This window comes from Podarcis tiliguerta (genome assembly GCF_965153285.1).
Source record: "Podarcis tiliguerta genome assembly, chromosome: 13".
In the NCBI taxonomy this organism is placed as follows: Eukaryota; Metazoa; Chordata; class Lepidosauria; order Squamata; family Lacertidae; genus Podarcis; species Podarcis tiliguerta.
The window spans coordinates 43079183-43096853 of NC_139546.1; the positions used below are offsets into that span (position 1 = coordinate 43079183).

General features: G+C 46.9%; 2 protein-coding genes across 3 annotated transcripts in view; both read right to left on the reverse strand.

Annotated features, from left to right (window-relative positions):
* ARHGEF15 (Rho guanine nucleotide exchange factor 15) overlaps nt 1–17671 on the reverse strand; it is a 128539-nt gene that overhangs the window by 11689 nt on the left and 99179 nt on the right. The window contains exon 17 of one of the 2 annotated variants that reach the window (XR_014504340.1): nt 9053–9066. The exons of the other annotated variant lie outside the window; for it this stretch is intronic. The gene's annotated coding sequence lies outside the window, so the exon portion shown is untranslated. Of the gene's footprint in view, nt 1–9052; nt 9067–17671 lie in introns of those variants that run through there. 2 annotated transcript variants of the gene reach the window in all.
* Nucleotides 9733–16615, reverse strand: ZNHIT1 (zinc finger HIT-type containing 1). The gene is made up of 5 exons (XM_083410853.1): nt 16398–16615; nt 14220–14390; nt 12816–12895; nt 11127–11296; nt 9733–9968 (listed from the first exon to the last, which is right to left on the reverse strand). Exons 1-5 carry the CDS (start codon nt 16417–16419, stop codon nt 9947–9949), a joined length of 465 nt encoding a protein of 154 aa, XP_083266979.1. The 5' UTR covers nt 16420–16615; the 3' UTR covers nt 9733–9946.

The window sequence follows — 17671 nt, forward strand, 5'->3', positions numbered from 1 at the left end:
ATCAAATGATAAAGTCAGCTACAAAGCATTACAGGTGTTCAGACCACTGTCTATCATTCTAGTGTGTGTTTTGAGAACAAGTGAGAATTCTTGTACATCCCTGTGAATCACAATAATATTTCACTTGGACTTTTTGCAAAAATAGCAACGAGTAAGCGATATGAAAGTGGTGCTAGTAAACGAAAGCGACATAAAAGAACAGAAGGAAATACAGTGGTACCTTGATTTAAGAACTTAATCCGTTCCGAAGTCCATTCTTAAACCAAAGCATTCTTAAACCAAGGCATGCTTTCCCATAGCAGCTGGGGACTCAATTTACAAATGGAACACACTCAACATGTTCTGCTTCCAAGGCAAAGTTCACAAACCAAAACACCTACTTCCTGGTTGACAGCATTCTTAATCCAAGTTGTTCATAAACTAAGCTGTCCTTTAACCAAGGTAGCACTGTACTCAAAATGTTTAAATGGCTTTGCACAGCATGCAGAAACAGCCCTCAGATACAGAACAACAAGCAGAAGGAAATCAAGTAGACTATACTTAGTAGTCATGCAGACTGAAGAACAAACCAGTTTATATACAGAATGCAGCCTCCCAAAAATTTCAAGGAGCTGTTGTCAGTACAGTGGTACCTCGGGTTAAGTACTTAATTCGTTCCAGAGGTCCGTACTTAACCTGAAACTGTTTTTAACCTGAAGCACCACTTTAACTAATGGGGCCTCCTGCTGCTGCCATGCCGCCGTAGCACGATTTCTGTTCTCATCTTGAAGCAAAGTTCTTAACTTGAGGTACTATTTCTGGGTTAACGGAGTCTGTAACCTGAAGCGTATGTAACCTGAGGTACCACAGTAACTACCACTACAAGCACAAAATCCTCTGGAGAAATTGACAATGACGTGGCAAGACCCACAGGCAAATAATTACACAAGGTGTGAAGGAACATGCCACGAGATAGTTACATCAAAAGAAGCAGTTCAAGCTCATTACCACCTTAAAGAATTGGAAAGAACAGTAAACGATCTCTGCGAAAACTCTAGCATCGCAGTCACAAAAATACTAATTGTTCCTGCTACAAGTTATTTCAGAGACGAGAGTGACGTAGGTTTATGGGCCACATTGAATAACAAGGAAATATCATTCTGGATTGAGAAAGGTCCTTCAAAATGTCAGGACTGGGAAGGTCTTTTTACCACTTCAAAGCAAACATACGAAAACCAAGCCCAGTTCTGCTCAAATAATTTATTCCATTCGGCCAAAGTAACTGGAGAAACCTACCCTCGAGAATGGCTTGTGTATTCTCCCGCAAAAGGAAAAATCTATGGTTTTATGTGCAAGCTTTTCTCTAACCAGACTACCAAGACTACAGCTTTAGCTTCTATTGGATTTGACAATCAGCATCACACTTATCTTGTTCAAACCCACAGAAACTCTTAAAATCGTATGAACGCTATGCTAACATACTGAACAAGATGCTCACATCAACACAAAAAGAGCAGAGCAGAGCTATACTGCTGCAAATAAAACGTTTTAAGTGTGCTTAATGCAATATGCAATGTGACTCTCGATGGCGATGGTGAGCCTTATGGAAAATTCAATGTGTTTTTAAAAATGCTTTTTTAAAAAAGCATTTTCAGAACCTTTTTTTAAAATAGGTTTGTAGATTCCACCCATGATTACTGGAGGCACGTACTTCAGTGAGTTATCGCGGCGATTTCCCTTTTGGTGGAATGTGGCTTTGGCGTTTAGGAGAGATTATGAAAACATTTCCCCTTCATGGATCACTGCCTTGTCATGGTGAAGGGGCTTGAATAACTCCAAGAATAAGAATAAGAATTATTATTATTTATTAATTATACCCCGCCCATCTGGCTGGGTTTCCCCAGCTACTCTAGGAGGCTTCCAACCAAATATTGAAAACCATACAGCATCAGACATTAAAAACTTCCCTAAACTGAAGGGCCGTCTTCAGTTGTCATTGAAAAGTAAATACAGTGGTGCCTTGCAAGACGAAATTAATTTGTTCCGTGAGTTTTTTTGTTCTACGAGTTTTTTCGTCTTGCGAAGCACCACTGCATTTAAACACTGACAACGGCGGGGAGGGGCGGGGAGAAGCAGGACAGCTGCCGCAGCCGGTACCTCGGACTCACCCGCGCGTTGTGGCCACCGTGCGACGCGGCTGCTGGAGGGCGGCGGGGCTCAGGAGCGCGACTCCAGGGAGAGAGAGGCGCTGGCGGCAACGGCTCTCTGAGGGGAGCGCGCGAGGGGGGTGGGCAGCGGCGCGAGGCACCAACCGTCAGCGGGAAGGTGGGAGGGAGCCAGAGGAGCGGGGAAGCAAGCGTGCATGCGTGCAGTGTGCGTCGCCATGACACGAGAGGCAGGGTCGTTTCGTCTAGCGAAGCAAGCCCTTAGGGAAATCCGTCTTGCGAAGCACCTCAGAAAACGAAAAACTCTTTTGTCTTGCGAGTTTTTCGTCTTCCGAGGCATTCGTCTTGCGGGGTACCACTGTAGTTGTTTATTGCCTTGACATTTGCTGGGAGGGCGTTCCACAGGGCAGGCGCCACTACTGAGAAGGCCCTCTGCCTGGTGCCGTGCATGGAAACCCAAGACAGACAGGTCATAGCTGAGAGTTTAGACTAAATGTGATCCACCTGGAGAAGGAACTGGCAAACCACTCCAGTATTTTGCCAAGAAAACTCCATGGACATAAAAAAAGGAGAAGCTTTGAGAAGAAAGTGAGAGTTTCCAAGGCATGCTCTGGTTCATGGGGTCACGGAGAGTTGAACATGACTAAGACAACTAAGCAACAACAAATGAAAACATTTGGGTCACTAAACAATGGTAACTGTCTTGGATTGCTTGAATCCATTGCCAAATTTGATCCCTCCCTGTGTTTTCACATAAATCAGTATGTGAAATCAGTATACTTTTCCAAAACTATATGTGAAGGGGTTATTCAGTTGACGAGAAGCAGTACTGAGATTAGTTTAGTTTAGCAGTTGATTCAACCCGATGTTTACCACGTCGATCAACTTACTATCGTTGTTGGATTAGGGTCTCCGTGATGGATTACCAGCTAAACGCTTTCTGAGTCTTTTTGAACTGCCGTGAAAGTATGGCTGAGCTGATACTACTACAGTGAATTTGAAATAGATTTCAGACAATCCTATGATAATGCAGCCAATGTACCTGGAAGGTATAATGGTATTCAACAAAAAAATTATGGAAAGGAACAAGTTTGCAAAATTTATTCCATGCGCCGAACATTCTCTATATCTAGTTGAATGAACCGCAACTGACTTAGGACTGGATGCAGTGAATTATTATTTTTTGTCACAATAAATGTGCTTTCTTTCTTTGTTTGTTTGTTTTGTTTTGTTTCTTCACAAAGAAGGGCAGTGCTAAAAGTTATTGCTTCTTGAGTTAAAAAATCCCAAACATTTAGCAGTCACAATAAAATTATGCCAAAGCACTCGGTCGTATTTCCTGTGATGAAACTGAAAATGGAGACGACAGGCTCTGCAAGAAAACTGAATCATCTGAATTCATTTTCACACTTCACCTTTGGACACATTTACTAGAACACTTGCAGAAAGTTAGCAAGGCATTCCAAAGTTCGCAAATTTCATCGAGGATGTACGCAGAGCTCACTGTTGTGGTTTGTATCAAACACTCGGACAGAGGAGAGCAAAATTCCCTGTACACCGGGCAGGGGGGACGACCTCCAGCCCACAGCTCAAACATGGTCCACCAAGACATTTTTGGGAAGCCACACCCGCCTGCCCCACACCTGACATCATACAGTTGTGGGGCAGGAGGGTAAAAGTCCTGGCTGTTCCTTAGATACAGCTCTGGTCCACCTTCAAACCAAACACACCGCTCGTTTCTCTTTCAAAACTTGGAAGCTTGAAAGAGAAACACAAGGGTGAGTCCTGGGTGGACCTGGGTGGAGAATTTGAAGCCTCTTTCCGCCCTCCTTTAAATCAAGCTTTGAAGGAAAAGGGACAGGCTGTTTTGAAGACCTTTGTAAAGGTCCCTGGGCAGGGATTAGACACCAAGTATCTAACCTCCTAGAAACCACAAGGAAAATCAAAAGTTAGAACGTACCTTAAAGGTCAGCGGATTGGCAGCTTGCGGTGGGCAGTCTCCTTTGGCTCCTCAAGTGAAGGTTGTTGAAGCCCATTTGTTCATCAAAATCCAGCATTAGATTATTAAGGGCTAGTTTCTCCTCCCCGTCCCTCTTCTGCACAGACCACGTATTCAGAACCCAAAGTGAAGCCACCCAAATTCAGACTTATCTCCTTATTCAGACTTTGGATGTGTCAGGTTAATCATTTACAACTAAAACCAAATGATGCCTCCACTTCCTAACAACATTTCGCTTCGCCCTGCTCATCCATTGGACAAGACTGGAAGGGCAATTTAAGCTCTACCCCTAAATAGTGTTATTATATGCCCTGGATGCAGCAGTACAAAGGAATGACACACTATTAACAGCCATCCCAAAATGGCTCAGTCCAGCTTCCTGTTCTCACACTGGCCAACCAGATGACCGTGGAAAGCTTGCATACAGAACTCTCTCCTCTTGAGGTTTCCAACAAGTAGCATTCAGAGGCAGCTGGTTCTGGGGTGGCTCAAGGACTAAGTGGCCACCATGACAAGCATGGGACTGTCCCAACATGTTGTCGCAGGAAACGCCCCCCCCCCCATCATTCAGTTTGTACAAACTTCACACACACCTCACACACTACATACGCTACGCTTCTGTTATAAATTCGTAGAAAATCAACCATACATCGGATCTGCACTGTTCCACTTTTATTTGACTCCATGAAGGAAGGACTACAAAATGGGGAAGGTTTGATACAGGCCAGCCATAATCCCTTGAGCATACCAGCACATACACAGAAGGCCCTGCCCAGTTGCTATGCCAACCCTGATGGTCCTAGACAGAAGACCATCAAGATCACAAAGAACCTGCATATGGGAGTGGATTCAGCACGGACTGGAACAAAGGACAATGATCAGCTCTTACCTCTGGGGGCAGGAAACTGCAAGCTCTCCTTTGTCACTTGGAAAGTACTCATGGGGAGGGGGGAAAGGAGGAACCAGCCAGGTGACAGGACACTCAGGTTACAACTCCTCCCTCAACCCCTCCTTTTTGTGATGTAGTTGTGATGTAGTCTTAGGGGTGTAGTTTGGGGGATTAGTAACTAATAAAAGTTGGGGTCTTCTTTTGTTCTGGGCTTCCATTTTGCTTCATCTTGTTGTGGGTGGGAGTCCTGTCGCGACAGTATTCAATAAAGGCTCTGTCCCAGCTCCTGTCAACCTAGCAGTTCAAAAGCATGTCAAAGTGCAAGTAGATAAATAGGTACCACTCCGGTGGGAAGGTAAACGGCGTTTCCGTGCGCTGCTCTGGTTCGCCAGAAGCGGCTTAGTCATGCTGGCCACATGACCCGGAAGCTGTACGCCGGCTCCCTCGGTCAATAAAGCGAGATGAGCTCCGCAACCCCAGAGTCGGCCACGACTGGACCTAATGGTCAGGGGTCCCCTTACCTATAGACGCGATCGCCCATGAGTGCCTTCTCCCACTTTGTGGAGTCTGATTGGCCCCCTGGTATACTCCATAGCTTAGGGCAAGAAAACAAGCCAGGAAACGGCTTGAAGGCAAGTGGAGGGCTTCCTGCAGCTGTTATTCCATTACTCACGTTTGGCATTGTCCTTATGGTGGGGAGATAGGAGTCCATTCTCATCTGTTTCTCCTCCTTACTGGATTTATTAGGCCCCAGTATCATTACTGGGACTATTCCTGACTCTTTTCTTGCCTCTGGATGACAGTTTAGGTTCAAAAGCCTAAGGTTAAAATCTCAATAGTTAGAGTGTCCTATTCAGCCACCTTCCGGGTTTCCACTTGATAAACGGGATGCTGACAGAACAGATAAGCTCCAAGTTTGTTAATTATTGCTTATCTCACAGCTCCGCATTCTTCTGCTCTCCAGCTTCCAGGTAAAAAGAACAGTTGATAGTTAAGAAGAAGAAGAAGAAGAGTTTGGATTTGATATCCCGCCTTTCACTCCCTTTAAGGAGTCTCAAAGCAGCTAACATTCTCCTTTCCCTTCCTCCCCCACAACAAACACTCTGTGAGGTGAGTGGGGCTGAGAGACTTCAGAGAAGTGTGACTGGCCCAAGGTCACCCAGCAGCTGCATGTGGAGGAGCAGAGATGCGAACCCGGTTCACCAGATTACGAGACTACCGCTCTTAACCACTACACCACACTGGCTCCCACTTAAAATACTTGGTTTAAAATGAGTTAAAATCAATTAAATCTCAATTAAAATCTGTGGAGCTGTGGAGCTGGCTGCCTGGCCTGTCGCCATCTTCAGTGGAGGAAAGATCCAAATGAATTCAACCAAACACTGGTAAGGGCTCATTATTGAGCCCATCTAGTGGCAGTGAAGGCACCAAAGAAGGCATACTTTGCTGCCTCCATTGAATCCTCATTATGTCATCCGGCAGAGCTTTTCCGGGTTGTATGTGGCCTTTTACAGGCTGGCCCAAAGGAGGTGATAGAACCAATGGTAGCTCGTTGTGACTTGTTTACAAAGCAATTTGAGGATAAAATCGCTTGCATCTACTAAGGCCCTGACTCTTCTGTTACGGCAGATGAATCTCATGGGGTGTCCAGAGCACAGTCTAGTCCTGTTGTGTTGGATGAGTTTCAGTTGGTAAGGCTCGAGATGTGGACAAGGTGCTCGGATCAGTCAGGGCGACCACTTGCGCTCTAGACAAGGCACCCCCAAACTCAGCCCTCCAGATGTTTTGGGACCACAGTTCCCATCGTCCCTGAACACTGGTCCTGTTAGCTAGGGATGATGGGAGTTGTAGTCCCAAAACATCTGGAGGGCTGAGTTTGGGGGTGCCTGCTCTAGACCCTTGCCCCTCTTGGCTGATTAAAAAATAGCTGGCTGGGCCAGGGAGATGATCAATGCCTCTTTACGAGAGGAGGGGGTCCCTGCCTGTTTGAAGGAGGCAGTGGTAAAACCACTCCTTAAGAAACCTTCCCTGGATTCAGAAAACCTAACAAACTACCGGCCAGTTGCTAATCTCCCTTTCATGGGCAGGGATCTGGAGCGAGCAGTCGAGGCCAGATCCAAGCGCTTTTGGAAGAAACTGATTTTCTGGATCTATTTCAATCAGGGTTTTGGCCTGGTTTAGGCACAGAAACTGCTTTGGTCGCCCTGTATGATGACCTCCATTGACAGAGAGAAGGGAAAACATGTCCCTGTTAATTCTCCTCAACCTCTCAGCAGCTTTCAGTACCATCAACCATGGTATCCTTCTGGAGCGATTCTCCGAACTAGGGGTGGGTGGCATCGCTTTGGGGTGGTTCCAGTCCTACTTGGATGGTCGTTCCCAGAGGGTGTTGCTTGGGGGATGCTATTCAGCCCCATGGAACCTCCAATGTGGGGTTCCGCAGGGCTCAATTCTTACAAGAAAGAAGATTCCACCTAAACATTAGGAAGAACTTCCTGACAGTAAGAGCTGTTCGACAGTGGCATTTGCTGCCAAGGAGTGTGGTGGAGTCTCCTTCTTTGGAGGTCTTTAAGCAGAGGCTTGACAACCATATGTCAGGAGTGTTCTGATGGTGTTTCCTGCTTGGCAGGGGGTTGGACTCGATGGCCCTTGTGGTCTCTTCCAACTCTATGATTCTATGATTCAATCCTATCCCCTTTGTTGTTTAACATCTACATGAAACCGCTGGGGGCGGGGGTTATCCGGAGGTTCGGCGTACATTGTCAGCAGTATGCTGATGACACTCTTTTACATTTCTCTTTTACATCTGCAGGTGAGGCAGTGGAAGTGCTGGACCAGTGCTGGACCAGTGCTGGACCAGTGTCTTGTCTTGGTAATGAACTGGATGAGAACCAACAGACTGAAGCTCAATGCAGATAAGGCTGAGGCACTGTTAGTAGGTGGTTCCCTAGACCAGATGGTTGGGAGGTTGCCTGCTCTGGATGGGGTTACGCTGCCCCTGAAATAGCAGGTTCATAGCTTGGGGGTACTCCTGGATCCTTTGCTGTCGCTCAAGGCTCAGGTGGCCTCGGTGCCTTCCATCAGCTTCACCTGGTGGCCCAGCTACACCCTATCTGGACAGGGATAGCCTAACTACTGCTGTCTATGCTCTGGTAACCTCAAGGTTAGATTACTGCAATGCATTATACGTAGGGCTGCCTTTGAAGACGGTTCGGAAACTTCTGCTGGTGCAGAATTCAGAGGCCAGGTCGCTCACCGGAGCAAGACGGTTTGAGCATTTTACACCAATATTGGTCTGAGTACACTGGCTATCGTTTAGTTTCGGGCCCAATTCAAAGTGCTGGTTTTGACCTAGAAAGCCTTAAACGGCTCAGGACCGCAATACCTCAAGGACCACCTCTTTTCATATGAAACTACCTGGACCCTAAGATCATGTTCTGAGGCCCTCATTCGTGTGCCTCCTCCTCGAGATGTCTGGAGGGTGGCAACACAAGCACAGGGCCTTCTCTGCAGTGGTTCTCCATCTGTGGAATGCTCTCCCCAGGGAAGTTTGCCTGGCACCTTCATTATACACCTTTAGGCGCCAGGCAAACACGTTCCTTTTTACCCAGGCCTTTGGCTGACCTAATCAACATCCTATACCCTTTAAAATGTGGCTATTTGGCGGGGGGGGCGGGGCTTATTGTTTTTATTTTGATTTTATATATTGTGATCTTTTTTGTGAACTGCCCTGAGACCTCTGGGTATAGTAAAGGACCCCTGACCATTAGGTCCAGTCGTGGTCGACTCTGGGGTTGCGGCACTTATCTAGCTTTATTGGCCAAGGGTATACAGCTTCTGGGTCATGTGGCCAGAATGACTAAGCCGCTTCTAGCGAACCAAAGCAGCGCACGGAAACGCCGTTTACCTTCCCTCCGGAGAGGTACCTATTTATCTACTTGCACTTTGATGTGCTTTCAAACTGCTAGGTTGGCAGGAGCAGGGACTAAGCAATGGGAGCTCACCCCATCGTGGGGAATTGAACCGCCGACCTTCTGATTGGCAAGTCCTAGGCTCTGTGGTTTAACCCACAGCGCCACCCGCGTCCCTGGGTATAGAGCAGTATATAAATTCAATAAATGAATGAAATGAATGAATTGCCTCCAGCAGTGGTGGTAGAATACAACTATTGCGGTTAGTAGCCACCGGTCCAGTAAAGCGACCGGTGGCTACTAACCACAATAGTTGTATTCTACCACCACTGCTGGAGGCAATTCATTCATTTCATTCATTTACTTCAGTAAAGTTGTCTAATCGTTTTTTAAAGCCTTCCAAATTTGTGGCCATTGCTACTGCTTGGGGGAGGTGCTTTCGTGGTAGTTTAAATATGAGCTGCGTGGAAAAAGCACTTTCTTTTGTCTGTCATGAATCTTTCCAACATTCGGCTTCGCTGTTGCAACCACCGGCTGTACGCCCATTGAATGTAATGTGTGAACAGCTCTCTGGCTACAATCAGAACCAGACAAAGCTGCAGCACGTCTGTTGATGATTTTTAAATATGCTTCATAGACTGAGAACGATTTCCCAGCATTTCATATGTTGTGAGCCACCTTATTGTGTTTTGTGAAAGAGCGGATTGGAAATTTTCCAAGTACAAATATATAAATCTGCAAGACAAATAGTCCCAGGCAACTCAAAAGAAGAGATCCATGCCCCAAGGCTACAGCACAGATACTTTTTAATTACTCGAAACGCTAGCGACAGATGATGGTGCAAGGCAAAGCGGCCATCCTCTCCGTCTCTGAGAAACCTGGTTTCCTGGCCTTCAGGCTCAAAGCGAGGAAGAGCTCCAGGCCCAACCCATCCAAAGGCAACAGGTACGCTGCACAAATGCTCCTTCCACAGGCAGCACAGGGAAGTTCCTTAGAACACACCTCAGACAGTCCACTTCAGACACCTTCAGGTAAGAGAGAGAGAGCAGTAGTTTCAGAAGAAAGCCTAACAAGGCATTTTCAGCTCTCTTTAATGGCTGTTTATTGCTGTAAAGGTCTTTTAGGAATCTCTTTGTAAGAGTCACCTGGAAAGCTGTATAAAACCTACTTAAGTCTTTTAAAAAAAAACCACAACAACTGCAGGCATAGGCAAAGTCGGCTCTCCAGATGTTATGGGACTGCAGTTCCCATCATCCCTGACCACTGGTCCTGTTAGCTAGGGATGATGGGAGTTGTAGTCCCAAAACATCTGGAGGGCCGAGTTTGCCTATGCCTGAAGTAGGGGCTCTGCACCTGCTCACCAACTTTGCATCCTGCCCCCATTAACTTCTGTTACTGTTTAAACCACGGGTAGGCAAACTAAGGCCTGGGGGCTGGATCCGGCCCAATCGCCTTCTAAATCTGGCCCATGGACAGTCCGGGAATTAGCATGTTTTTACATGAATAGAATGTGTGCTTTTATTTAAAATGCATCTCTAGGTTATTTGTGGGGCATAGGAATTCATTCATTCCCCCCCCCCCAAAAAATATAGTCTGGCCCCCCACAAGGTCTGAGGGACAGTGGACCGGCCCCCTGCTGAAAGTTTGCTGACCCCTGGTTTAAACCATCACTTTGCCCTCTCCATGTTCCTCCTGTCTTGCTCCCATGTCATGGCCGCTGCAGTTGTGCAACCTGCCTTTACTTGCGCTCCCCATCCCCACTATGCAAAACCAGGATTGTGAGGAGGCACTGCAAATCCTCCAATGGGGAATGAGTGACGACATCCTTACATTTTCATTGTAAAGAGAGAAAAGTTCAGGCTCTGAGTACTACACAATGACATTTCTACGTTTCTATTAAATACTGTAGAGAGAAAATGGCACACTACGAATACCGCTAAACAACCAATCAGCACACCAGATGTTGCTGGACTACAACTCCCATCATCCTTTGCCACTGGCCAGGGGCTGATGGGAGTCAGAGGCCAACAGCACCCGTAGGGCACTACATTAGCTACTTGCTGTCCTAACAGTTCTGTGTTATTATTCTTTTAAAATCCCCTTGGTAGTTGCGGTTTTGGGTCAGGAAATGGAACAGCAGCCCATGCTGGTGGCGACCAGGGCGAGCTGCAAGCCTGTCTCACCGAGTTTCCTGGTGCGTCCCCAGACACTTGACGCAGCAGTACCGGGTTCCGCACGATACACACGTGTAGTTCGACGGGAAGCCGCAGACGGTGCAGAAGTGGCGCTGGGGCAGGTTGGAAGGGGGCGCACACGCTGTCAGGTAGTTGGGTCCTTCGCTCACGTTCAGGTTCTGTTGGGGAGTCCAGAGGGGAGAAAGAGATATGAACGCAAGCCTCACACCATGCATTATATCAGGAAGAATCAAACCAGGCAACTTTATGTTTCATTTTCTCCTCTGTCTAATCCTGCCTGTCCACTTTCTGCCCTGGGCCTGGTCCCACCTCTCTTGTTTCTAGGCATCAACCTCAGGCAGAGTGGCACTGATCTGACGGCAGAAAATGAAAGGGGGAGGGAGGGAAAACCTTCAGGTTTGCTCCAGGAGCAGGAAGCAGCTTCCATTTAAACCACTTTCTGCACATGGAAGAGGGCTCTCTGCAGGAGCGCTGGGAGTGCGGCTTCAAAGTGCGGCCAGTGTGGCGTAAGGGTGGGACTAAGACCTAGCTCCAAATCCTCCACTCAGCCATTGAGCTCACTGGGCAACCTTGGGCCAGTCGCTCGCTCTCAGCCTAGCCTACCTCATAGGGTTGTTGCAGGATTAAACAGAGTGGGGAGAACTGTGTGTGACACTCCTTGGAGAAGGAAGTGCGAAGCAAATGCCCTAACAGCTTACAGAAAAGAGGCCCATCGCCTAACGACACTGAGGTGCCAGGTGATTGACAGGCGAGCAGCCCTGCCTCCCTGTCCAATTTGGCCTGTGAAGGGTAGGGCAGATATTGATCTGGCCTGCATAATAGGGATACACCTGTCCCAGGAAATGCTTCCTTGAAGTATAGAGCGAAGTATAGAGCGTTCAAAGTTCTGCCTGTGCCAGCTGGCTCAGTCCTCACTGGCCTGCCGCTGGTTTTTTGGGGTGATATATTTTCAGTTTTTATTTGGGGTGTGTGGAAAGGTGTCCAATCCAATCTAGCAGCAAAAACTTAATTCCTCCGCTTAGTTCTATAGACAGTTATCCTTTCCATCTCTGGGAGGAGTGGTCCCCTCCTCGCTACATCCCTCTAGGCCCGTGGCAGCCAAAATGGTTCCCGTCCAGATTCTGTTGGGACTATAACTCCCATCATCCCTGACCACTGCTCATAACATCTGGGGCTGATGGGAGTTGTAGTCCAAAACACTCTGGAGAGCCCCACATTCATTGCCCCCTGCTCTCGGCCTAAGAACAGGAATGTTTGGAGCTTGCCTGGAACCCTTAGCACGTCTCCACTTCAAATCCCTACAATAAACCTGACCCCCCCCCCAATTCAATCCACAACGTTTATTGCAAGCCTATCGCTCTTGTAAGGATCATTTGCGGAGTTATGGCCAGTGAGCTTTCTGACTAAATCGTCTCCACACACAGCACAGCCTCCAGGCCGCAAATCCAACGACATGTAGATATTTTGCGCAAAACTAACAAAGCACTTTTATGCTTGCAATGGCATGACTATAATGTCTCCCTTTGTTCAAACATTTATATTTAAACAGCGCTGTTAAATCCAGGGTGGGGTGGGAAATAAGACCATAAGGAAGGAGTACATAAGCGAAGCAACTGTTAAAGAATATTCATGCCTCACCCACGTCCCACAAAGGGGAGAGGGAGGGCCTAGAGGCACCTGTTCTTCCAGCAAGGCTTGGAAGTTCTTGCGGAAACGCAGCTTGAAATGGTCCCCCCGCGTTTTCTTCTTCTTCTTCCCTGTAAAAACAAAACCCAGGGAAGGCAAAGTATTTATCTGGATTCAATAGTATTCCTTGTTGCTGACCGCTCTGCAGTGCTTCCATGTTCTTCTTATTCATGCTGTTGTTACGATCTCTCTTCAATAATAATTTCTCTGCTCTGCATCCATTTCTTTCTTTTTCAAATTGAGGGCCATATGACGTCAAACAGGCAAGCCCCTGTTGGTTTCTGCATCTCTCAAACATTTGCATTGTTATATCCAATAAAATAAAGTAATTAAAACGTAGGGGGATAAATGTTACTATCCCCACTCCCAGTGCCAATAACAATCCATTATTTTCAGGGATTGTGAACAAAATGGCCCGCATTAGCATTTTGAAAAAGATTTAGCTGCTGTCTATAATAAATTTTACTGAGAAATATATAATAAAATTTATTATTTGTACAGTGTGGAACGGTGATACGTATATCTATATCTGGCGTGTTCCGTTAGTGCAGTGATAGGAATACCTGGGGGTTTTTTGTGTTGCTGTTGTTTTTGAGATGCTGTTGGACTCCAAATCCCATCAGCCCCAAGCAGCATGGCCAACAGTCAAGAATGATGGGACTTGGAGTCCTGCAATTTTTAAAGAGCTACAGGCCTCCCACCCCTGAGCTAACACATCCATCATGGTGGAACCATATCAGTGGGGCTTCTGCCAAATCCTAAAGCCCCTCAGCTAGTGGATCTTGAGTGCAGGATTGCACCTTTGTCTCCCACTATTTCCCGTTTTCTTGACATCATCTCTGCTCAACTCCATCCAGCTTGGCCAACCCTCAAAGGTGAATCTGTGACCTTCCCACGAAGGAGGAATGGCTTTTTAAAGTAATGGACTACGTGAAAAAGGCAAAGCTGACAGCAAGATTAAGAGATCGAAATGATGAACTGATTACAGAAGAATGGAGGCTTTTTTTTTTTTAAACTAATTGAAAAAGTACTATAGTGAAATGAAATCATGGGCAGGATTTGAGATAGGAGCAGCAGAAGGAAAATGATAAAGAAATTGTATTAGAGGGATTTATATAACAGATAAGAGTCCGATATATAATGCAGTAGAAAAGAGTTTGAACGAAAACACTGTGGAGGTAGGGATGGGAAGACAACGTATGAAACAATGTAACTATTAGATTTGAAGTGAATATGTAAAAATTCGGAAATTCAATAAAAAATTATATTACAAAAATAGAGATGAATTTGTGACCCACCTCCAGCAGCGAAGCGGTGCAAGTTAACAGAGTGAGCGCCAAGAGGAAAGGAAGACGGCAGAAGTCAACAGATGCAACCCAACGAATGAACCCTCACCTGTTTCAGCGTCGTCATCAAACTGGGGCAAACGCTTCACAAGCTGGGGCATGTTGGCGTGAGGGTCATCCTGGAAGTTGTCATTCTCAAGCGCCTCCAACTGGCGGTTCAGGCGCCGCTGCCGGGTGGCCCGGTCTAAGATGCGCCTCTGGCTGGGGTCCTGAGACCGTGCTGAGAGAGGAAAAGAGAGAGGGCTGTGTCTGATGCCAGTAGTGGTTAAGAGAGGTGGACTCGTAATCTGGTGAACCGGGTTCGCTTCTCCGCTCCTCCACATGCAGCTGCTGGGTGACCTTGGGCTAGTCACACTTCTCTGAAGTCTCTCAGCCCCACTCACCTCACAGAGTGTTTGTGGGGCAGGAAGGGAAAGGAGATTGATAGCCGCTTTGAGACTCCTTAGGGTAGTGATAAAGCGGGATATCAAATCCAAGCAACCCACAGTCTGCCAATGGAGACAACCCTTGGGCCTTCCACAATGCCCCTGAACATTTGAATTGCCTCCACTGAAGCTCAGGTGGCTTTGTGCTCAGGATAGCTTGGTGGCAAGGACTGCCTTCCATCAGCTTCAGCTGGTGGCCCAGCTATGCCCCCTAAATGGACAGGGATAGCCTAACTACTGTTGTCTATGCCCTGGTGCTTTCATTCATTGGTTAAAACCACTGAAAGGTGAGAGCAGACTAGTCTCTCCCCAAAACAAAGGAGCAGAATAGTGCCTGCACACCTGGCCTCATATCTGACGTTCTACAAATGTTGGAAATCTTTACTCTTTTTTGGAAAAAGAAAGCTGGGAATCTGGAGATTATCTTTCATTTGGGGTGGGGGAGGCACTGCCTCATTTCCCCCTACCATCACAAAGCACCCTTGAGGTCTAACAGACACATTACTTTATCCCCCCCCCCCCCGTGACCGCACTACCACATACATTTAGCTCAAGAATATGTTCTACTAATGCACCATCCTGTGGCAGGAACAAGTAGCTGCTATGCCAGAGCACAGGAGGAATTTGTATTGCATTTTTGTATTTGATTTTTATCTGCAATTTTTTGGTTGTTTACAAGAATATTTTGTTTTTCTGTTTAAGCATGCTGCTCTAAATGTGAATCATTATTGCGTTGGATTTTCATCTGTAATGTTTTAATTAGGTGTTTTGAAAGGTTCTGCTCTTTTGTTTAAAGATGGCTAAGATTTGTTTATTTGTTTAGAAAAATAAAACGGTATAAAAAATTATTACAAAGAATAAATCCTCTCCTACAGATTCAGTTTTTAAGAGGCAGCCTGGTGCCAGCTTCTTCCGAATAGGAAACACTGTCCCTTCATTTCCAGATTGTTGAGAGAGGCTGACATTCATCAGCGACGAGTCAAAAGGCACTTTGTTCAAGCTCAGATACCCTCCCATAGGGTAAGCTCACGTACTTCCATCATGCCTGACCCCTGACCATGCTGGCTGTGGCTGATGGGAGCTGGAGTTCAGCTACTTCTGAAGAGCCCCCCATTGGCTACCCATGAAAGGGATACTGTGTTTGTAGCAGGAATTGGGAACCCCCCCCCCAAATGCTGCTGGACTCCAACTGCCATCAGCCCCAGCCAGCATAACCAATGGTCAAGCATGGTGGGAGCTGGAGTCCTACAACATCTGGAAGGCCACAGATTCCACACCAAGGTCCTTTCTCATTACCAAGGGGTTAAACTAGCATCTGCATAAGTTGCAGGTTTTCCCATTAAATGCTAGTTGAAAATTAAGCCCGGGTCCACATCAAAAACTTCTAGGACCCACCTTGCTTCTACGATTGCAAGTTGTTTCAAATATTGTGTTTTAATGGCTGCAGCCCACACTGGGACCTTCGAGCCAAGGGCAGAAATATGTTTAGGGCTATGATGAACACAGTGAAACCTCAACAAGAGCGTTCTTCTGAACATGTGCAGAGTTCCTGCGGAATAAACCCTCCACCAACGACGGTGCTGATAATAGTTCGGCAGGTGGGAAGCCGGATTATAACATTACTTTGGGGTTCCCAGAATATCCTTTGTTTTGCAAAGGGCTGCTCCTGATCACAGCTCAGCACAATGCAAAACATGCATTCCTTGTTTCCCATTATTTTCTTGGCATGTTTAAATCGGAGAACACCGATCCCCCTTCGCGCCCAGCAGCCCCGCCGCCCTCCCATTCCCACTGCGAAGTACCTGAGATTTTCTTCTCCACCATCCTGCGAGCGAGCAAAGAGGCACAACCTCCCGCAGACACTCCTTTCACACACTTCCGGTATCGAACCGCTCTAGCTTCCCAACTCTGGTTCTCTTAACGCAGCATGCATAGATAGGGCTTTTCAACCATAGAGAGCGGGGAAAAGAGCGGCCGCATCCCGCTCAGGCAAGAGCTTTCGCTTTAATACCGGAAGTTTAGGCTGTATCTCCCCGGGCGGTGGAACAGCTCGCAAGCCGCCATGTTACCAGGGGCAAATCGCGTTTCCGCCTGTGCTCCCAGCTCACATTCCTCGGGGAAGCGACTTCGCGGGGTCCTAAACTCCGCCCGTGTTTCGCGCAAAGCCTTTCTAATGGCCTTTTTTGTGTGAGAAGGGAGAGGCAGTGATTTATGGCTGGTGGCGATTGGGGGGGGAGGCAAAGGGAGCCCAAGGCAAAGGAATGTCATCTCCTCTTCCAATGTTTAGGGCTATGATGAGCATCATGAAACCTCAACAGGAGCGTTCTTCTGAACATGTGCAGAGTGTCGGCGGAATAAACCCTCCAACAAGCACAATGAAATGTAGGGGTGGGGGATAGAAAAAGTTGGGAGATAACAACTGGCAGGTTGAAGGGCAGTACTGAGCTTCGAAACGCCTTATTTGAGCCAGGGGATGTAGCTCAGTGGTAGAGCGCATGCTTTGCATGTATGAGGTCCTGGGTTCGATCCCCAGCATCTCCAGCTTTTACTCCTTGTTCTGCCGCCAAGTTGACACGCAGACAGTGCTGTAGGTTATCCACTTAGGGCTATCCCTGTCTGTCGAAGACTGAGAGGGCAAATGAACGTCAGGCACGAAAGAATTCACGGAGCTGTTTACAGTTACGTGTGTCCCACTGCCCACGTCTTCAAGGCAGTATAGTACAGTGGTTATAGTGTCAGACCAGGGAGACCAGGGTTCAAGTCCCCACTCAGCCACGAAGCTCACTAGGTGACTTTGCCCTCAAAGATTTCTGGGCGCTGTCCTTTGTTGCTGATAAAATCAAACTTAGAATACGAAGCAGAGGAAACATTTGTCAAAGCATAGATAAAAATCGGCAGTTTTAAAGCAAATTAACAGAAACAAAATTACACGCCTGGGTAGGCTGCTGCTGGCCTGAGCAAAATGAAGTTTTGAGGAGGCAGGGAAAGCAATACAAGGCATGTGAAATTAATGTTTCGAATTCTAGTGCTAAACAGACACGCGATATGTATTCAGTTATAAAAATATTTATAGACC